General features: G+C 48.1%; 1 protein-coding gene across 9 annotated transcripts in view; it reads left to right on the plus strand.

Annotated features, from left to right (window-relative positions):
• The window catches only part of DEPDC5 (DEP domain containing 5, GATOR1 subcomplex subunit), a 78,308-nt gene that overhangs the window by 34,307 nt on the left and 21,691 nt on the right, over positions 1 to 22,310 (plus strand). For 5 of the 9 annotated variants that reach the window (XM_044275490.1, XM_044275487.1, XM_044275484.1 and 2 more), the window contains exons 15-27: positions 1,612 to 1,673; positions 1,831 to 1,904; positions 2,976 to 3,045; positions 3,128 to 3,164; positions 3,340 to 3,460; positions 3,876 to 4,090; positions 13,954 to 14,157; positions 14,268 to 14,403; positions 15,279 to 15,379; positions 15,457 to 15,516; positions 18,324 to 18,507; positions 20,008 to 20,168; positions 20,254 to 20,371. In XM_044275490.1, the coding sequence (XP_044131425.1) occupies positions 1,612 to 1,673; positions 1,831 to 1,904; positions 2,976 to 3,045; positions 3,128 to 3,164; positions 3,340 to 3,460; positions 3,876 to 4,090; positions 13,954 to 14,157; positions 14,268 to 14,403; positions 15,279 to 15,379; positions 15,457 to 15,516; positions 18,324 to 18,507; positions 20,008 to 20,168; positions 20,254 to 20,371 (1,543 nt within the window). Of the gene's footprint in view, positions 1 to 1,611; positions 1,674 to 1,830; positions 1,905 to 2,975; positions 3,046 to 3,127; positions 3,165 to 3,339; positions 3,461 to 3,875; positions 4,091 to 13,953; positions 14,158 to 14,267; positions 14,404 to 15,278; positions 15,380 to 15,456; positions 15,517 to 18,323; positions 18,508 to 19,118; positions 19,812 to 20,007; positions 20,169 to 20,253; positions 20,372 to 22,310 lie in introns of those variants that run through there. The other 4 variants (XM_044275485.1, XM_044275486.1, XM_044275489.1 and 1 more) reach the window with 4 other exon arrangements.

Below are 22,310 nucleotides of genomic sequence, written 5' to 3' on the forward strand. Positions count from 1 at the left end.
CCACAGGGCTGGCCTGAGCTTACTGAGGGGCGGAGTTAGAAGTGAGGCAGGTGAACTTGGGCACTTTCAGAAAACTCTCTGCCCCTGGGCACTTGCGATGGCTCATTAGCATATGAAAAAAACATATAACAATATAACAAAATAGTAGCAAAGACAGGTGCACTCTGCGGTCTTGCTAAACCCTCAAACTGATTTTTTAAAACTGAGAGATTAGCCAACATGTTCTACGGTGTAGGACATGTCTGAGCTCGAGCACCGCGCCAAGGTTTCTCAAGTAGCTCGGGACCTAACCTGGGCCGTATGGGCAATACCAGGAGGCAGCGGGCAAATACCACGCCATTCTTTTCAGTTTGTATATATAGAGATACTTGGAGGTGTATAAACTCCAATTTAAATGTGCCTGTTTTCCATCCACAGGCTACATTTAGGTGCACCTGTGAGGCCTGGGCCATACCAGCCAGTCTTAACTGGGACTCGCAGACTCCTCCCTCCTCCCATTGCTAGCATGGTTACATGCTGGAGGTAACTGGTGAGTTGTTTGTGAGTCGGCCTCATGCTTCAGTAATTTGCCCACTGGCTCCAGGTATTGCCCATACGGCCCAGGTTAGGTGAGTGTTAGGTCCCGAGCTACTTGAGAAACCTTGGCGCGGTGCTCGGGCTCAGACATGTCCTACACTGTAGGACATGTTGGCTAATCTCTCAATTTTAAAATCAGTTTGAGGGTTTAGTAAGACCGCAGAGTGCACCTGTCTTTGCTACTATTTTGTTATATTGTTATATTGATTATCACATCCACATAATTGCTATCTTGTGTAGGATGTCTATTGTGGTACTTGTGGTTCGCTGCGGGCATCCTCCACTGTATGCATTTTTGCTGGGGATCGTCAATAGCAACGGGCCGCAAGTGCAGGAATTGCCACGCCATTCTTTTCAGTTTGTATATGATAAAAACAACTTTTTGGGCGATTTGAAGCATCTGAAAAACTAAACACAGGTAACATCTGTGTCATGTCTTTGTGCCCCACTGAAAAATGTGATCTGTTTTAAACCAGTCAGGTGGGTGACAGACTCCCTTTAAAGCTGCTGCCACGCCAAAAACAGTCCCTTCTTGGCGCCGCCCTGCTTTAAGCCACCACTCCATGATTCTCAGTGCTGCCTCCGACTGCAATGAATAGGAGGAAGAAACCACTTTTAAAAAAAACACACGGCTGTCGCTGAAATTTCGGTGCGGGTGTTCGTGCCAAGATTACACGGCAAACAGTCCCTTAGAAATATTGTAGGGTTCAGAAACCTCCTGCACTCCAGCTGTTGTGAAACTACAACTGTCAGCATGCTTTCTACCCAGACAGGCAGGTGTGTTTACTGGGAGTTGTAGTTTCACAGCAGCTGGAGTGCTAGAGATTGCTGAATGTGAATATCTATCTATATTGAGGCTGCATAGGTAATCCATAGGCCAAAAAACTTTGTATGTTAATAAAGATTTTTCTTATGAATTTTCAAGTTCTTTCAAAGTTAGCAAACAGTCAGAAAATGGACTAAATGAACATGTATGGAAGATTAAAAATATATTTTTGTTGCCTATCATTTACCTCAAATTGTATACCATTCTAGGGATTGGTGTAGACCTAGTGTGTATGGGAGAACAGCCGCTCCACGCTGTGCCACTCTTCAAGGTAATATTCTGGACACAGCGTCACCCTTGTCTGTGTAATGTGTCCGGTAAAGGTCAGCAGAGGCACTGGTCCTGGAGAATAAACGCAGCCTTGTCCTGGAGCTAGAAAAGGGCTTTCTGGCTTTGGATGAACGTGTAACATGCCTTTTCTATTTCAGTTGCACAATAAGAGTAGTTCCGGAGACTCGCGCCTTGTAGATGACTATAACATCCCACACTGGATCAATCACAGGTGAGCACATAAGGCTGGATTCACATCACGTTTTCAGCCTTACTTCAAAGCTATACGCTGTGTGGACACCTGAAGGCTGCAACATATCCCGGGATACATCACCCAGGCGTACTTTTCTCCTCTCCACGGGGGGATTTAGAGTTGGAAGGCTTACAGGGCACCTGTCAGCAGATTTGTACCCATGACACTGGCTGACCTCTTACATGTGCGCTTGGTAGCTGAAGACATGTGTGTTGGTCCCATGTTCATATGTGCCCGCATTGCTGAGAAAAATGAAGTTTAAATAAATGCAAATGAGCCTCTAGGAGCAACAGGGGCGTTGTCATTACACCTAGGGGCTCTGCTTTCTCTGCAACTGCTGCGCCCTTTGCTCTTTGATTGACTTAAGGAGAAGTCAGGGCCAGGCCTGATCATGGTTACACTGCCTGGTCCTTTCACTCAAACTGCAGACTTCACGGCAGTTGCAGAGAGAGCTGAGCCTCTAGGTGTAATGACAACGCCCCCATTGCTCCTAGAGGCTCATTTGCATATATTAATGCTTCATTTTTCCCAGCAATGCTGACATATAAGAACATGGAACCAACATGGATGCCTTCAGCCGCCAAGTGCACATATAACAGGTCAGCCAGTGTAATAGGTACAAATCTGCTGACGGATGTGTTCTAATAACGATCTCTCTGACAAGAGCCAAGCAATTATAAGTTTGTGTGTGCAGGGCGACCCTTAATACTCCCGCTGCATTCTGTCACCTATAGTCTACTATAGACTCTTCAAACTGATCTTTTTCTCAGGACAGCTCAGAACGGAATAGCGCAGTCTGCTGTGCTGTTTTTTTTTTACCGTATACTGACGTATACCAGCCAGACTCGGGGCAGAAGGATACTCTTTGTGCCCCTGTCTGATTAATGGAGCCTATGCACACATTTAGTGTCTACGTCTAGAGGTATTCTTTTTTTTTTGGTGGAGGGGGGAACATGATGTGAATAGTCCCTAAGAGAAAGAGATGATATGGCGTCACATCAGATCATCCGCTAAAACTGGGACATTTTCTGACCTTATTTTTCTTCTCAGCTTCTACTCATCGCAGAGTCAACCCTTGAATAACACCTTTACCCCACGCATCAAGCTGGCAGCTCGTAAGGTAACTGGAAAGGGCATATCATAAACTTTGTGTTATGTGTTGTAGGTATTTCTTTAATTAATTTTGTGTCCTTTTCTGTTAGGTGGTCAGTGAGAAGGGGCGGACTGGAAGAGAGTCATGTATGTTTTACATATCTTTCTGTTTGTCTTTTTCCTACACATTTACACGTGTCCCTTTATTAATGAATGACTTCATTTTGCTGTAAGAATTCCAGATTCTGTTTATTTCAGATCGAAGTCTACCGTGTGCAGTTTTTGTTTCCTTCTTATTTATCATGTACTCTTCTTTTTCAAGCACTTGGAAGCCCCAAAGAGACGGATAATGCCCTGCCCATACAAGTGGACTACGATGCCTATGATTCTATGGTGTTTCGTTTGCCTGGTCCCTCTAGAGCACAGCGCACTACAACCTTCAGGTGACCAGAAGACTGTAACTCTAAATATCAATTAGGCCCTGTTCATCTGGGGGAAGTTTGGTGCAGATACCGCTCCAAAATTCTGGGGGCAGCCGTTTGGTGACTGCCTCCTATTTTTTTTAATGGGAGGCTGAGCTTCAGTTCCAAGGCCGGTGGTTTGAAGCCACGACCATGCCAAGCAGGGAGATGCAGCGGTTTCTGCCACAGTGTATGCGGCGGATTTTGACAGCTCCGTGTGAATGTACCTATCTAAAGAAACCTCAATCATTTTATGATTTTAGTATGTGACATTTTACAAGGCGTGTAATGTACATGTCATCCTTTATCTAGTGTTGCTTTTATTAGTCAAATCTTTATTTTCATTTTATGATGATTTATGCAAGTGTCCATTACTAGACCATTTTCTTTCGCACAGGCCTGTGAGGGAGGCTCAGACACGGAAAAGTTCTTGTTCTTATGATGCTTCCTGTAGCCCATCACAGCAGAGTCGTCCATTTCCATCTGAAGAGGGACGGAGTCAAACATCAGATGAAAGTTCTCTAGGCAAAATCTCCAACATACTGCTCATTCCTCGGCCACATCTCCATCAGTATGAGGCCAGTAGCTCTCTGGGCTATACTAGTAATAGAGGTATGAATGTCCACTCATACTATGAAAAATCTGTAGTGGATTTTGCATCAAATTTTGTGGTGAAATGTGTATAGGGAGTTAATATTGCTCACACATATTACTACTTACTGGCAGGTGTGTTTTGTCCTTGCTTACACTCCTGAGCTTCTGCAACATTGTCATAGTTACATTCTCACATAAACCTCGCCAGCCCACTCATTCTGACTCACTGCATGTGATTAAGCACTTAGGAGATGGTCTGTTTCAGCATTTTATGATGGCATGATATTAGGCCCATAAAGCCAACAAGAATAGTACAAAACTAAATAGTTTATATTTTTCTATTTCATTTAGGCCAACATTTTTGTTTTTTGTTGATGTTGTCTTTTGTTGAAGGACAGGTAAGGCTACTTTCACAGTAACGTTTTTTGAGAATCCATCATGGATCTGCAAAAACGCTTCCGTTACAATCATACAACCGCATGCATCCGTCGTGAACGGATCCGATTGTATTATGTCTTCTATAGCCATGACGGATCCGTCTTGAACACCACCGAAAGTCAATGGGGGACGGATCCGTTTTCTGTTGTGCCAGATTGTGTCGGAGAAAATGGATCCTTCCCCATTGACTTACATTGTGTGCCAGGACGGATCCGTTTGGCTCCACTTCATCAGGCGGACAGCAAAACGATGAAAGCAGCGTTATGGTGTCCACCTCCAGAGCGGAATGGAGACAGAACGGAGGCAAACTGATGCATTCTGAGCGGATCCTTTTCCATTCGGAAAGCATTAGGGCAAAACTGATCCGTTTTGGGCGGCTTGTGAGAGCCCATGACTGATCTCACAAACGGAAAGCCAAAACGCCAGTGTGAAAGTAGCCTTAGGCTCTCTTATTATTTAAAATTGGAGAAAATATCATGAATTTTTTAGGCAAAAAGTAATTGTGTAATCCTTCCATGGATAGTGATGTCAAATATGTACATTGTGTAACAATCTGTGACCCCTTTCTGATTCTGGTAATCAAAGGGAATGCGTCACTTACAATTTTTACTGCCAGTTAAAACTAGATAGTGACATGTATCTTTTTTTTTTTCTAATTTGTTTTTATTTTCTGATTGTAGATTTTTTTTTCTTTTTATTCTATACTACCAAAAAAAAGAAAATGCGACTGAGCTGAGAGTGACAAAGTATAAACTGCTAGTGGTGCTTGGTCAATGATCACACAACCAGGGTGGGGCACCCTTTACTTTGGGTACTGCAGCAGGATATATGTTGAGGCAGGGTCACATTAACACTGGGTGGTATACACACGGCCACTCTGGCATGGTAATAGTCATACAAATGCTGGATATTCTACTGTGATATGTCATTCCATGCTTTTTCAACTTTGACCTGTAGTTCAGCCAAAATGGTTGTTGGCTGCTGTGCATGAGATACCTGTCGCCCCATTCAGTCCCAGCCATTGTCGATGAGGGAGGGATCTGACTATCGAGCTGGCCAGGGGAGCTGCTGGATATCATTGAAGAGCATGTTGTGTAGCAGGGGCAGTATGTGAGCTGGCATTATCTTATTGGAACACCACATCTCCTAAATGAGTCAAGAAAGGCATTAGGACTGGTTCCGCAATGCCCTGGACATACCAAAGGGCTGGTCAATGTTCCCTCCATTAATAACAGTTGGAAACAGCTATAATAGCTAATGACTCCCTGCACCATGACACCTGGTGGTGTTCCTGTGTGTCCTGTAGAGTTCAGTGATGAAGGCAGGTTCTGCTTTGGGGCAAATTATGGCTTTATCAGAGGTTGCATTGACCAACTACCTTTTATTATCCAGTTAGGAGATGTGGTGTTCCAGCAAGATAACACCAGCCCACACACCTGTGCTACACAACGTACTCTTCAAGGTATTCGGCAGCTCCCCTGGCCAGCTTGATTATTAGATCTCTTCCCCCTCAAGAATGTCTGGGACTGGATGGGGTGACGGATCTACCATGCACAGCAGCCAACTAGTTGGCAGAACTATGGGTCCAAGTTGAAAGAGCTTGGAATGACATACCACAGGAGGATATCCAGCATCTGTATGACCATTACCATGGCAGAGTGGCAGCCTGTAACGCAGCAATGGGAGATGATGCCCGGTATTAATGTGACCCTGCCTCAATATATACCCTACTGCAGAACCCAAAATAAAGGGTGCACCGCCTTGGTTGTGTGATCATTGACCAAGCTCCACTATTATTTTATACTTTGTCAATCTCCGCTCAGGTGTTCTTTTTCATTTTTCAGTAGTGTATTTGATTATGGGGCAGCCATGTTGTCAGAGACATGCTTTATAGCAGCCGCATGGTCCATAGACACCATGGCCTGAAGGGGACATCATTGACTTCTATGGGAGAGTTTTCTAGACCTCTGTGACCTGTGCAGAGGTCATTGTACAAGGAAGGAGCAGATAAACTGTGACAATCACCTGTTGTAAATGGGGGATCCTGTGTTATCTCTCATTGTAATCCTGCCTGTGGTGATTTGTACAGACAAAGACGTGGCGCTTATTATTAGGCTTAGTAGCCAGTGCAAAAACAGCCAGATTTTTTATTTTTTTTATATATACAGTGACATGGAAAATTAAAAGGAACATTACCCAAAAAATCTTTAAAATACGTTTAACAGAAAAACTTGATTTAAACAGTGGGTAATTTTCTGATGACACATTCCCTTTAAGGGACTGAGTTTTTTTTTAGCATTTTGCCTTCAGAACAGTGCCGCTAGCCACTGATTGTGCAGGGAATGGAAACACATTAACACTGCAGCCCCTTCATTCTGAAAGTCCTTTTACATGGGCTTATAATTGCTCTGTCTGAATATGCCACTGATCACCCGACCAATGAATAAAATGCTTTAGGGAATAAACTTTTTCCCCATTTTATTAGTCCCTGTAAGGCTACTTTCACACTCGCGTTTGGTGCGGACCCGTCTTGTATCTGCACAGACGGATCCGCACCAATAATGCAAACGCTTGTATCCGTTCATAACTGATCTGTTTGCATTATTCATTAAAAAAAAAGTCTGTCAAAACTGATCCGTCCTGACTTACATTGAAAGTCAACGGGGGGCGGATCCGTTTTCTCGTGCTTTTTTCCATTGGGGGACACAGACCATGGGTATAGCTTAGAGGTATTAGTAGGAGGGACACTATGCAAATGAAAGAGCTCCTCCTCCTCGGGCTATACCCCCAGACTCCACCAGGAGGAACCCAGTCTTTGCTTAGTGTCTGGTGAAGGAGGTTGACACTCTCTGATTCTACTCCTTTTTGTTATTTTTATTCTAGATGGGGACACAGGTCGGCATGGCGCCTTCCTGGTCCCCCGTGGAGTGCCCGCCGCCGTCTTTGGGACGTTGCCTGGCTGCCTCCATTTCCCCCCAAGAAGATAAGTAGATCCGGGCTCGACCTGTTAGCTCCGGCATCCCACCAGCTGCTGGGACGCCTGCTGCCTACCCTCCTCCAGAGCACTGTTCTCCTGGATTGGAGTCAGAAGTCTGAAGAGGCGCATCCCTGCTGGTCTGGACATCGAGGGAGCATGCTGAGCAGATAAGTGTTGCACAATCCCTCCCCCTCCCTCTGTGTCTATTTGTCTGTGGCTGCCTGGGTGAGCTTGAAGAAGGATCCTGATGGGGCACTTTCTTCATTTTGGCACTGGAGTACTGGCATCTCTTCCCCTTAAACTGTGGGCTTCAGCGCTTCTCTCGTCGGGCCTTGGCTGCTGCGCTCCCTCAGCGCCCGCCGGCAGGCCGCTCCTCCACGTGGTGCGCTTATTTTCGCGCACGCGCATATTTTCGCGCGCGCGCTTATTTTCGCGCGCTTTTTTCGCGCCATAATGACGCGTTAGGGGAGGCGGAGCCTCGGCATGCCGCTCTGACTCTCCTTACACCGGAGACTCTGTTTGCTCATGGCCGTGGAGCTCCTCATCACTCTACTCCGTTTTGTGCCAGGCAAGCTGGTAGCTCAGTGGTACTGCTGCTGTTGCCCCATGTCCAGGCTTTCTGAGTTCAAAGCCCCTTTCAGCCTTCAAAAATTGTTTATATTATTCTAGATGGGGACACAGGTCGGCATGGCGCCTTCCTGGTCCCCCGTGGAATGCCCGCTGCCGTCCTTGGACGCTGCCTGGCTGCCTCCATTGCCCCCCAAAGAAGACAAGTGGATCCGGGCTCGACCTGCAGCTCCGGTATCCCACCAGCTACTGGGTCTCCTGCTGCCACCCTCCACCAGAACACTGCACTCCTGGACAAGGAGTCAGAAGCCTGATGAGGTGCATCCCTGCTGGTCCTGGAGTCGAGGGAGAAGTTCTGCAGGAGCAGATAAGTATTGCCTGCATCCCTGCCTTACCCCCCTCCTCCACCCCTCCTCCACGTCCCTGGGGGCCTGCGGTCCCCGCTTGGGCATCTGCCATGTCCAGCGCGGCCGCTAAATTGGTCTTAGTCACCAAGGCAACCATGTCCTTTAATCCTGTGGCGCTAACGACTCCATCTCTCTCAGTGGTCCCCACAGTGGGTGACTGACTACGAAGAGGCAGCGTGAGCGGCAGCATCCCACCTCGGATGTCTCTGTCTCTCCACCCCCCTCACCTCGCCGGTGGCGCTTGCGGACTGCTCTTCCCCCTCCCTAGGGAGAGTACTCCGAAGGAGAATTATCCGGCTCGGACGAGCCACGTCCTTTTTGGACTATAGGGCATTTTCAAATCCTGTGACGCCAACCACCTCTCTAAGTGGTTTTCCACAGAAGACGCCCGAATACTAACAGGGAGCGTGAGCAGCAGCATCCCTCCTCGGATGGCTCTGGCTCTCCCCCCCCCCCCCCTCGTCTAGAGGCGCGTTCGGGCGACTCTCCCCTCCCTTAGGGAGCGCAAGTCTGAAGGAGAATTTCCGGCTCTGATTAGGTCATGGAGCGGGACCCCTCGCCTAAGCTCTCCACCAGGGTGGCTGACTTAGTGGTGACTGTCCGAGACACCTTTATTCTCCAAGGGGATTCTCCTCCTTCCACTGGTCAGGAGTTCCCCCTTTTTCCGTCCAGGCAGTCGGAGACTACCATGTTCCCGGTCCATGAGGGATTTTTCCGCGGTCATGTCCAGGGCCTGGGGTGGTCTTAATAAGGTTCTCGACCACCCAGCGCATGAATATACTTTCCTTTCCCTGCTGACGGCGAGGAGAGGTGTCTCCTCCCCCTAAGGTGGATCCTCCGGTGGCCGGATTAGCCAATTATGTGGCCCTTCCTGTCTTAGTCAGTTCCTCTTTCCAGGATGCTGTAGACAGACGCATAGACTCTCTTCCAGGTCCTTTTTTCGCTGGCAGCGCGTCCCTGTGACCTACCTTTCACTCAGCAGGGGTAGCCAGTGCTCTCTCGGTGTGGTTACAACACCACCACCAGGAACTGGCGGTACGAGATGCGGCTACTAACACACTGGAGTTGGTTCTCCAGATGTCTCAGGCTTCTAACATTCTTTGCGAAGCTTCTAGGGACATTGTTTCCCTCTTTGCCCGCAGGTTGGCCATCTCTGTCACTCAGCGCGAAGAGATCTGATTGAAGGTGTGGGACGCTGACGCCTCCACCAAGCGTTCCCTTGCTAATCTTCCCTTTGGGGTTTCCAGGCCTTGTGGGGATCAGCTGGACGAGTTCGTCTCTGCATGCCTTTTGCCGTTTCTCATCTGGTAGGCCGTCGCCTGCTTCCTCCGCCGGGGGTCTCAGGTCGCCCGCAAAGAGGCCTTCCTTTGCACCAGCCTTCCCGACACTAGAGGGCCCAGTCAGCCCGCCCTGCTGCTCCTAGGCCTATCACATGTCCCGATTGCGGAATCCCACCATCGATTCCTGCGCTTCGCCATTATGGGTCGACACTGTCAGTTTGTCGCCCTTCCTTCGGGTTGGCGACCACCCCGCGGGTCCTTGCCACGGTCCTGGACCGCTCATGGCGCTTCTTCGTACCAGGGGCATTCCTTTGCTGCCCTGTCGGGACGATATCCGGATAGAGGCCCCCCTCTCTACCGCAGACCACGGACAGCGTCCGGATCACTGTTCAGACCCTGGAACGGTTCGGCTGCCTGGTAACTTTCCCAAACTCCTGCCTCTTCCCGTCCCAGAGGCTCTCCTTCCGGAGGGTGATTTTGGACACCTCGGCTGCCAAAGTATTCTACCAGCCTTCAAGTCCTCCCAGGTCCAGGGGGCAGTGTCGCATCTGCTGCGCTCCCCGTGCCTCTCCATTCGGGAATACTTGCAGGTCCTGGGTCTTATGGTAGCCTCTTTCGAGGCCTTTCCATATGCCCAGTTTCACACTCGCCTGGCGCAACAGGAGATCCTTTACCTTTCAGCGGGTTCGGGCAGTTCTCCCTTGGTGGCTGTTCCCAAAGAACCTGAGGTCGGGGAGTTCCTTTCTCGCATTCTCCTGGACGATCGCCGCCACCGATGCCAGCATCCTGGGTTGGGGGGGCGTTTTCCAGTCTCGCACGGTTCAAGGAATTTGGCCGGCGGCAGAGTCTCGCCTTCCAATCAACTTTCTGGAATTGAGGGCGATTTTTTCCGCTCTCTCTCTCCTATTGGACCTCTCTCCTTGCGGGCCTCCCAGTGCGGGTTCAAACGGGCAATGCCGCGGCCGTGGCCTATATCGACCATCAGGACGGGACCCGCAGCCGGATGGTGATGCAGGAGGTGAAGTGAATTCTGACGTGGGCGGAGACTCACGTTCCGGTGTTGTCAGCAGTTTGCATTCCAGGAATGGACAACTGGACAGCGGACTTTCTAAGCCACAACACGGTGGATCCAAGCGAGTGGTCTCTGCATCCAGAAGGGTTCGAAGAAATCTGCCACAGATGGGACCGTCCGGATGTGGACTTAATGGCGTCCGGGTTCAACAACAAGATCCCAGTGGTCCTGGCTCGCGCCCGTGATCCGGAGGCGTACGGATGGATGCGCAGGTGTCTCCGTGGCAGGACTTCAGCCTCCTCTGTTTTCCTCTCCTGCCAAAGGGTCTACGCCAGTTCGAGGCGGAAGGGACTCCGACCGTTCTCATCACCCCAGAGTGGCCTCGCCGCGCGTGGTTTTTCGGACGTGGCTCGGTTGCTGGCGGACGCCCCATGGCCTCTTCCCGACGGACAGGACTTACTGTCTCAGGGCCCGTTCTTCCACCGGAATTTGCGGTCTCTTCGTTTACCGGCGTGACTGTTGAAACCGCCATCCTGATAAAGATGGGGTTCTCGGATTCAGTGGTTAGGACCATGATCAGTCCGGGGAAGTCTTCTTCCTCCCGGATTTACTATCGTACCTGGATGGCCTTCCTATCCTTTTTTGAGGGTTCGGGGTTCCCCCCCCTTCGGTTTTCCATCTTGATGGTACTGTCTTTTCTTCAGTCTGGGCTTGTGCAGGGACTGTCGCTTAGTTCCCTGTAAGGTCAGGTTTCGGCGCGGGCCGTCAGAGGTCCCTTGCTCTTAAGGGTCCGGTGGTGACCTTTCTTCGGGGGTGGCGCATTCGGTTCCCCGTATGTTCCCCCTTTGTCTCCTTGGGATCTCAATTTGGTTCTGCGCGCTCTGCAGTCGGCTCCCTTCGAGCCTTTGAGGAGGGTCTCTCTGACTGTTCTCATCTGGACTTCCTTGTGACCATAGCTTCTGATACAGCTACATAGCGTAGTGATTAAAGTTCTGGGCTATTATGCAGTGGCTGTGAGTTCACGTCCCATCACGAGCTTTTAGGTCAGACTGGTGTCGAAGCTGGCCGCTCTTTCCTGTCAGGAGCCTTAATGGTTTTCCTCCAGGATTAAGTTGTGCTCCGTCCAGTCCCCTTCTTTTTGCCCAGGGTGGTCTCTCCCTTCCGCCTTGATGAGGATCTTGTCCTGCCTTCCTTTTGTCCTTCTCCGGCTAACCCCAAGGAACGCACTCTGCATTCCCTGGATGTTGTACGGGTCCTGAAGGTGTGTCTCGCGGCTACTGCTTCCGTCCGCCGTTCTTGGCGCTCTGGATCTGCTTGGCTATTTCCGCGGCTTGTCACGCTTGTGGTGGAGTTCCCCCGGCTAGAATTGCCGCTCACTCCATTGGGGCGGAGGGGGCTTCCTGGGCAAGACGCAGTCGTGCCTCTGCGTCTCAGCTGTGTACGGCGGCCACCTGGTCGTCCTTGCATACCTTTGCAAATTTTTGTCAGTTGCATTCACTGGCTTCGGCTGATGCGGCTTTGGCCGCAGGGTTTTGCAGGCTGTGGTTCCTGTTTGACCGTTGGGGCGTTCCTCCTGGCGGTGCTGATATTTTTTCCCACCCCATGGACTGCTTTTGGACGTCCCATGGTCTGTGTCCCCCAATGGAAAAAAGCACGAGAAAAGGAGATTTTTGTGAAACTCACCTGTAAAATCTTTTTCTCGTCTTTTCCATTGGGGGACACAGCTCCCACCCATTATTCCTGTTGCAGGAGGGGTCTTTAGTTCAGTTTTTCTGTTTCTGGTTGGACCTTATGGCTTGGTCCGATGGTTTCCATGATTTTTTCTTGCTCCTTCTCCTACTGCTTGTGCAACGCCTGAGTTCCTCCTGGTGGAGTCTGGGGGTATAGCCCGAGGAGGAGGAGCTCTTTCATTTGCATAGTGTCCCTCCTACTAATACCTCTAAGCTATACCCATGGTCTGTGTCCCCCAATGGAAAAGACGAGAAAAAGATTTTACAGGTGAGTTTCACAAAAATCTCCTTTTCAGTTGCACCATATTGTGTCAGTGAAAAACGGATCCGTCCCCATTGACTTACATTGTAAGTCAGGACGGATCCGTATGGCTCCACATAGTCAGACGGTCACCAAAACGCTGCAAGCTACGTTTTAGTGACCGTCTAAAAAAATACAACGGAGACCAAACGCAGCCAAACTGATGCATTCTGAACGGATCCTTATCCATTCAGAATGCATTGGGGCTTAACTGATCAGTTTTGGGCCGCTTGTGAGAGCCCTGAAACGGATCTCACAAGCGGACCCAGAAAAGCCAGTGTGAAAGTAGCCTAAAGGGGTTCTCCGGGAATTAAGAAAATGAAAATACTCAAATATTACTTTATTATAAATATATTCCCAGATTCTTTTCATTAGTTATAATGGCTCCTTTTGTCTAGGGAGCAATCATTAGGAGAAATAAAATGGCTGCTGTCCTGTTAGTACACCAAAAATCTGTCCTAATAACAAAGCAGGACAAGTTACTTCACAACCCTGAGGTAAAGAGCTGCCTCATCCTCCTCTCTACTCTGACTATCAGGGATTAGGGTCCTGAATATAGCTGAATCTCTGTAGGAATGGAGTTCATGAGGAAACATGAAGTACAGAGAGGACGGACAGGACAGACTGTGGTAATGGAGACTGCATACAAGTGCTGCTGCTCATTAATACACCTCCACCTCCTCTCTGTACTTCATGTCTCCTCATGAACTCCATACCTACAGAGATTCAGCTAAAGTTCTTATCATCTATATTCCGGATCATAGTCCCTGACGAGCAGAGCAGAGGAGGATGAGTCAGCTCGGTAGCTCAGTGTTCTGAAGTAACTTGTCCTCTTTTGTGATTAGGACAGGTTTTGTGTGGACTAATAGAACGGCGGCCATTTTATTTCCCCTGATGATTGCTCCCCAGACAAAACAAGCCATTATAACATTATAAAAGGTATTTGGGAATATTAAGAAATTTTCTTTTTTACACTATTTCAGGGAAAATCGATTTGCTAACACAAAGCATGAGGAAATTCGGCTTCAAGGCAAATTTAAATTTATCCTGAAATTCGGATCGAATTCCACTTCGTGGGATTCCGTTTCCTGGGATTCGATTCGCTCATCTCTAATCTCTGTATATAGGGAGTGCTTGCACTTCATTTTTGTTTTCTCTTTATACTACAGATTTTTTAGAGAGGATGATGGAATCGCAGCAGCGGGACTCAAGTGCACCTGGCAGGTTCCATGTTGGGAGTGCAGAATCAATGCTGCACATCCGCCCTGGGGGATACCATCCACAGAGAGCTCTTATCAACCCTTTTGCACCATCACGCATGCCAATGAAGCTAACATCTAATAGACGGAGATGGATGCATACATTTCCTGTGGGTAAGAAAACCCATTACTTCCAGTGTTGATTGGTGTTGAGTCTTGACCAGTTGTTCATATTTTGGTTGGGTTCTTAGCTACTGTATGTATAAAAATATAACTTTCTGTAGGACCTTCTGGAGAAGCCATACAAATTCATCACCAAACACGTCAGAACATGGCAGATCTGCAGGGGAGTGGACAAAAAGAATTAGTTCACTCCTCAGCAGAGCTTCTAGAGCTGGCATATCATGAAGCTACTGGCAGGTAAGTGATGTTAAGTTGACTGGTGAGTCAACTTGCAAACTTGTCTCTGAACTGTTAGTGGATGGGTTTCTTTAATGGGGTTGGAAAACCTCAATAATGTTTTTTTTTTTAAACTATACTCGCCCATTTCTCCAGTGCCATTCTCTGCGGTGCTGGTCCAGTATTCCCGCCTCTGTTTTCATACGGCAGCAATGATTTGCCTGGATAAGGCTCGTGACCTCTGCAGCCAATCACTGTCCTCCGCTCAGTGGTCTACAGCTGAGGACAATGATTGGCTGCAGCGGCGAGGTGATGAATCCAGGCACGTCATTGTACACGTCACTTAGGGTGGGTTGACATCATGTTTTTGCCATCCGTTTGACATATACATTGGATAAAAAAAAAGCGAAGCACAACAGCTTTTGTATCCTGCAGAGTCCGGTAAAAATATGTATACGTTAGGATGGAACTCTATGGTGAACGGATGCCACTGTATGTCATCAGTCTGAAGCATCCATTAACATATACGTTTTTTGTATACGTTAAACAGGTGGCAAAAACCTGATGTGAACCCATCCAAAGTACTTTGACGCACCTGGATTTGGCACCTCACAAGTGCAGCCAATCACTCTCCTCAGCTGTTGACCAGTGTAGACTCTGATACACATTACATTATCGGCTGGTCCAGCCCACAATACTCTGATGTATATGGAGGGCCTTCAAAATTGTTGGAACTTGATTAAATCTAAACGTGAATATGGAGTGTAATCAAATCTGTAATGTTCCTTCTACAGCATACCGCCCCACATTTCCCCAGACAGATTCCTTTTAAGTGTCTCATCTCACTGCATAGACACTAGAACAATTTCTTATTAATGCCTGTCCGTTCCTTGTAGACATGGGGGTCCTCGAACTCCACTGGACAGCAACTCCTGTGGGAGCACTGAGGAGTTCTCTGGAAGTGCCACATTGAATGGGCAAAGGATCCATAGTACAGGTGACAGCAGCATCTGAAGGAATAGCACCGGTGTTAATAACTGCTTGCATTAATGCTTTCCTGTTCTCTTACTACAGCTACTAACCCTAAAGAGAGAGAATCTCCTGCTGAGAGCCTGCTCTGCTGTTCGGAACCTAGTGAGTGGGGCGGAGATGACAATTTATGTGACGTGTGAATGGAGGGGTGACTTGGCGCTTAGTAAAATGATCTGTTTTCCTATTCATACTGCCCATTAAAGGGCATCTGTCAGCAGATTTGTACCTATGACACTGACTGACCTGTTACATGTGCGCTTGGCAGCTGAAGACATTTGTGTTGGTGCCATGTCCGTATGTGCCTGAATTGCTGAGAAAAATAATGTTTTAATATATGCAAATGAGCCTCTAGGAGCAAAGGGGGCGTTGTCATTGCACGTATAGGCTCAGCGCTCTCTGCATTTTGATTGACAGGGCCAGATGTGATTGTTTTCAATGCCTGGACCTGTCAATCAAAGTGGAGCAGGTGCGGCAGAGAGAGCAGAGCCTCTAGGTGTAATAGCCCCCCCCCCCCCCCATTGCTCCTAGAGGCTAATTTGTATATATAAAAACTTCATATTTCTCAGCAGTGCGGGCACATATGGACATGAGACCAACACAGATGTCTTCAGCTGCCAAGTGCACATCTAACAGGTCAGCCGGTGTCATAGGTACAAATCTGCTGATTTGTGGTTCCTATGCTCAGTGCGCTGATTATTAGTCCAGTGTTTAAAGGGAGTCTGCCACCTCCATATGGCCATATACAGCGCTTACATGGCTCTGTAGCACACCTATACAGGATTGTAATGGTACCTTTGTTATTTTCTTTAGACTTGCCGAAGCAGGAAAAACGAACCTTGATTCGTATGCAAATGAGCACTCGCAAGTGCCCAGGGGCGGAATGCACAGTGTTGGAGCCCAGGCTGCCCTGCCTTTTTTCATTGTTTCCCTGCCCCAGCCTCTGCATATGCACGCCCTCCTATTCCCTTGCATCATCCTTCGGTCCAACCGAGATCCCGCGCCTGTGCACTGCCTTGCCGGGCCGGAGCATGCACACTGCGATGCCCATTGTGGGCACGACATCGGTTTAACTACTGCGCATGTGCCGGTGAAAAGCGCAAAACCAGCTGCAATGTGGCGTTTTCCGGTCTTCCGTTAGATTTCCCTACCTCGTGAGATTTCCCTACCCTCGTCACTTCCGGCCGCACCGGACATGACATGAGGAGGTGTGCCGCGCCGCGCAGGCGCACAACGACTGGGTAGGGAAATTTCACAGCAGAGTTAGCTGGACACCGGCTGACACTGCGCATGCGCCAGGAGCCTCACCAGCGGTTAGGGTAGGGAAAAATTATGGGCCAGTGCGCAGGCACGGTGATCGGATGGATGTCCTCAGCTGGACACAGGCCGACACAGCGCATGCGCTTGGAGCCTCACCAGCGGTTAGGGAAGGGTAAAATTAGGACCAGTGCTTTTTCCCTACCCTAACAGCTGGTGAGGCTCCCAGCGCATGTGCCGGTGTCCAGCTGAGAACATCCATCCGATCACCGCGCCTGCGCACTGGCCCGTAATTTTTCCCTACTCTAACCGCTGGTGAGGCTCCCAGCGCATGCGCAGTGTTGGCCGGTGTCCAGCTAACTCTGCTGTGAAATTTCTCCTCATGTCCGGTCCGCCTGGAAGTGACAAAGGTAGAGAAATTTCATGAGGTAGGGAAATCTAACGGAACACCTGCGTATGCACAGTAGTTAAAGCGATGCTGTGCCCACAATGGGCATCGCAGTGTGCATGCTCCAGCCCAGCAAGGCAGTGCACAGGCGCGGGATCTCGGCTGGACCGAAGCATGATTCAAGGGAATAGGAGGGCGGGCACATGCAGAGGTTGGGGCAGGGAAACTATGAAAAAAGGCAGGGCAGCCTGGGCTCCAACACTGTGCATTCCGCCCCTGGGCACTTGCGAGTGCTCATTTGCATACGAATCAAAGTTCGTTTTTCCTGCTTCTGCAAGTCTAAAGAAAATAACAAAGGTACCATTACAATCCTGTATAGGTGTGCTACAGAGCCATGTAAGCGCTGTATATGGCTATATGGAGGTGACAGACTCCCTTTAATAGACAATCTTAGTAAATAACAGTAATTGTAACGTCATCAATAAACAAAGTCCTGTTATTTGATGTCTGTACACTGATGTAGTGAATGGTGAAAACGATTCTGAGGGATAACATGGCTTTTCGTGTTGCTGTGCATAATTGATTGCGGTGTTTCTCTGGGCATGATTCCTCCTGGCGGTTGCATTTCTTTGTAATACAAATTGTAATGTTCTAACCAGCAGACCAAAAGTGACCTTTCTATACTACGCTGTCCATGCACATGTCTTGCTCACACTGCCTCCTTCTGCTTGCTTGTTGTATTCTGACTTACAATTTGAAGAATTTCTGAAATATTTTATATGTTCTTGTTAGTTCGTGATGGCACATGAATTTCTGTTGGTGGTTTTAATCAAGCGGCAAATATTCCCAATGCATGATGGGACGTAATGCAGCTGAAGCATGGCATTGTTAACCTGCTCTCTCTTTCTCTTTTCCTTTTCTCTCCCAATGTTTGTGGCTCTTCCTCCCAAATTGACCCTCTTGTACACATTTTCTTCTTTCCAATTATCCCAAACTATTTGCAAATCCATCTCCTTTCTTTCCTCCGTACACAACTCTTTACTTTTTTTTACTTGTCTTCTTATTCCATTTTTAATTTTGTTGTTTCCATTTTATCATCCCTCTATTTCACTTCTTCATGTTGCCTGTTTTACTGTCTGCACACCATTGCCTTTCGTTTACTTCCATCTCTTGTTCTTATTCTTTCACCACTTTATATCTCTTACACCTCCTTCACGGCTACGGTTCTTTTTCACCTTTCTACACACACACTACGGTCTCTGGGCAGTTTTGATGCTGTCTGCTCCCCCCATAGTGCCTGGCTTCTGCTGCACAGTTGGGGTGGATTGGAAGTCTCTCACTACCCCAGCCTGCTTACCACTCACCACAGACTACTTCCCGGATAAGCAGAGCCTACAGAATGATTATACGGAAGGCTGCTATGACTTACTACCAGAGGCTGATCTGGACAGGTGAGAATGTAGGACAGGACAAAAAAAAACATTCGGATTGCAAAAATTGAAAGCCACAAGTACAATTTTCAGCAAAAAATTTACTTACTGTGGATTAAAAAACCTCAGCGCAAATAAGTTAATGCAGGGGTGCACCACCAATGAGGCCAGGTGAGGCGAGGGGGGCCAGCAGAAGGGCCATGGGCGCTTTCATTGTGGAAACGCTCATCTCTACATATTCAACTGCATTGCTGTACTTAGGACAGCAATACAGTTGAATGCTGCGACGGGGCACTGGAGTGATGTCTCGCTGGCCCACCGTTTCCTCTAATAGGCTTTAGTCCTAGTTCCTGTAGCCTGTCAGAGGCCGGTGTCATCATTATCACTCTGCCTGAACCGGGCATTTCAGTTTTCGTTTCAGGCAGCAGAAAGGCTAGGTGCTTCCCTGAGTATATGCTGTGGGTTTCCCCTGCAGCATGTGGACGAGATTTCTTAAATTGGCGTCCACTTTGCTGGTATTGTACAACACTGTGGATTTGACACAATAAACCCGCAGTGTTTACATCCTCGTCATGTGTGGCTGTACCCTTAAAGGAGTTTTCAGGACTGTAATATTGATAACCTACATTTAGGATAGGTCAATATCAGATCAGTGGGGCTCCAATCCTGACACCTCATCAAACAGCTGTTTGAAGAAGATGCTGCCCTCCCAAAAGGCACTGGAACAGTACAGCTCCGTACACTGGATGGTAGTCATGAACAGTACTGCAGCACTGCTGTCATGTAAGTGAATAGGGGTAATGCTTCTGTTCCATTCATGACCACTACCCAAGGATAGTCCATTGATATTACAATCTTGGAAAGCCCCTTTAATACTGTATACTAATATAATGACTAAAAATATAGTAGTGGTGCTGATTTTTAGGCACTGTAGACTGGTGCTATAAACAGAATTAAAGAGGCACTGTCCTTTCACACAATTTCATTTAATAGAGAATGGTGTAACTAGCAAATTTCTAAATTACTTCATAAAAAAATATGCCTACATCCACCTGAAAAAATGCTGTGGTCATGGCCACTAGGGGTCTTACTTCCACCTAATTTGCAGTCCACTACCTGTTGTCAGGCAAGAACCATCCTTAGTAACAGAAGGCAGAGAGAAAGTGGGGGAGTGTCAGAGCTAGCGGAGATCCTGATAAAATAACTGCTTCTACCATGCTTATGAATTTTCACGAGTGTCCTACCGTTCTGTAAATGTGATTTCCCCCTCCTTATCTGTTCTATGAGCTCCGGAACTGAAAACATAGTGGGAAGTAAGGGAAAGGATGTCACAGCAGTACAGTGCTGACAGATTCCACAGAAGGTAAACGCCCCCCTGCTTCTGAAGTAAATGCATCTAGCTGCGCAGATGAAGAGTGGAATAATTAATCTGAAAAAGACGTTGAGGAAGCCCAAAAAAGTCTTAAAGTCATATACTCTTTAAATATAGTAATAAGTTAACATTTATTTTATGTCCGGTAGACGTGATGAAGAAGGTACACAGATGACGGCACAACAGGTATTTGAAGAATTTATATGCCAAAGGCTCATGCAGGGTTACCAAATAATTGTTCGGCAAAAGCAACCAAAACCTACCTCTTCTGCTCAACCTCCACTCAGCAGCAGCCCACTTTATAGACGAGGTACAGACATTTTATATTTTTTCCTGCTGAAAATTGCCTTTAGTCGCAATAATCCAAGCTTTATTATCTATTTTGTCTTTGCCAGGGTTGGTGTCCCGAAGCCACCAAGAAGAAGAAAATCAGTACTGGCTTAGTATGGGACGGACATTTCACAAGGTGACCTTCAAAGACAAGATAATCACGGTTACAAGATATTTGCCAAAGTAAGAGAAGAATTGATGTTCTTCCATGTTATTTGTTCTCCTCTTTTGTATATGATGTCCAAAGTATATATTTTTTTATCCGTATCATTGGGGGACACAGGCTTGACCTCCGCTAGGAGGCGGACACTAAACACAAAAAGTGTAAGCTCCTCCCCTTCAGCTATACCCTTCCTACAGGGACTAAGCTAAATACATCTTAGCTTAGTGTCTGTAGGAGGCAGACCCCCCTGCGTTGTAGGTCTGCTGTGTTTTTTTTGGTTTTTGTTTTTTTATCTAGCGGGAGTTTCAGGCAGTCCTAAAAGCTGCTTGCACTCCCACCCAGGAGACCAGGGGGTCCCCCAAGCTCCCTGTTCCTTCCCGTTCTCCAGAAGCAAAGGAGGACCAGAGGTTTCTACAAAGCCTCTGTTTCCCGCCAGCATTCTGATTACCAAGTCCCCTCTGTTCCGGTGTAGTGTCCCTCCCCAAGGGGCCGCACACCAAAGATGGTGATCCGGCTGGAGCCAGGGTGGCAGAAGACGCCGGACAGGTGAGTATAAAAGAAAAGAAGGGATAGAGAAATGTGCCACAAGGGTGCTCCCCTCCTTCCAGTACCCTTTCCTCCCCAAATTACCTGGTTCCCACCAGGCTGGGCCCCTCCGGGAAGTTGCTCCCGTTTGGAGGAGGGAGTCTTTGCGGGGGGCGGCAGGTCTGGTGTCGGGCATCCGTTTTCCAGTTCTGTAGTCTCTGCGGGCTGGCTTGGTTCCAGGCCTGCCACCGGCATTGTTGGTTTAGGCCCCTGCTTCTGTGCAGCCTGCTTCGGCAGGCGATGAAAGAGGATGGTAGGGCTGGCGCTAAAAGGCTGGCGTAATTGTAGGGTCAGCTGAGCAGAGGGAGTGTGGGCACCGCCCACATCCGGTGTCTAAAGGCACTGGCAGGGTAAGTGCTGTTTGTCCCTTCTTACAGGGCCTAACCTTCCCCCTCTTCCTCATTTAGGACGGCAGGGTGGTCATTATGTCTGAGCCCAGACCCTAGGTCCCGAAGCAGGCAGTCCTTTCTGTGCATCGTGTTGCGCAAAATTTCTGTCCCCTCAGTCAGACTCCCTCTGCTTTGCATGTGCTGCTCCACCATCAAGTGGCTCAGCCCCAGACCCAATGGTCCCTGCTGCCCAGCCTATGGTAGAACCGGAATGGGCGCATTCCCTGTCTAGGGTGGTACAGGATGTCTCCAATACCAATAAAGCCATTGTGGAAATATTGGGGCGTTTGTTGGCAAGGCAGTCCTCTGACCCGTACAACTCTGGGGATCATGTCCCATGGTGGCCGTCCCGCTAATGCTATCGCTCTTCCCCATAAGGACTCGTTTGCTGGTGGGAGATCACGATCTGCTGCCATAAACGATCATTTAGATGTGCGCACAAATGATCGTATTACCCGATGAACAAGCTAAACGAGGCGGTACATTTACACTGCCTGATCATTGCTAATGAGTGTTACTATGAATGCTCGTTAGCTGTAATCTGTGCGATGTAAAGGGCTCTTAAGGAGGGCAAAATTTAAAGCACATGGAGGGAAACAAATTAAATCATGTTACGTTTCATGTTGCACCAGTTGCATTTATTAAAGGGAAACTGGCATCAATTTTATGCTGAACTCACCTAGGACAGCATAAAATAGTGACGGTCGCGCTGATTTCAACAGCGTGTCACCTGTTGTAGTTCAGCTCCATTAAAGTGGCTACAGCTGAACTGCAATACCATAAACAACCTTTGGACATGTGTGGTTCTGTTTTTGCAGGTAGTCAGCCATGTTTTTCTCATTCAGGGGCACAGAATCCTTGGGTATAGCTGCTGCTACTAGGTGGCAGACTCTAAGCCATTAATTATTCACTCCTCACATCAGCTTAGCCTTTCCTACCGGGACTAAGCTAAATTAGTGGTCTGGTGCTGTCCTGAGAAGTTCTG

The sequence above is a fragment of the Bufo gargarizans genome, chromosome 1, assembly GCF_014858855.1.
Source record: "Bufo gargarizans isolate SCDJY-AF-19 chromosome 1, ASM1485885v1, whole genome shotgun sequence".
In the NCBI taxonomy this organism is placed as follows: Eukaryota; Metazoa; Chordata; class Amphibia; order Anura; family Bufonidae; genus Bufo; species Bufo gargarizans.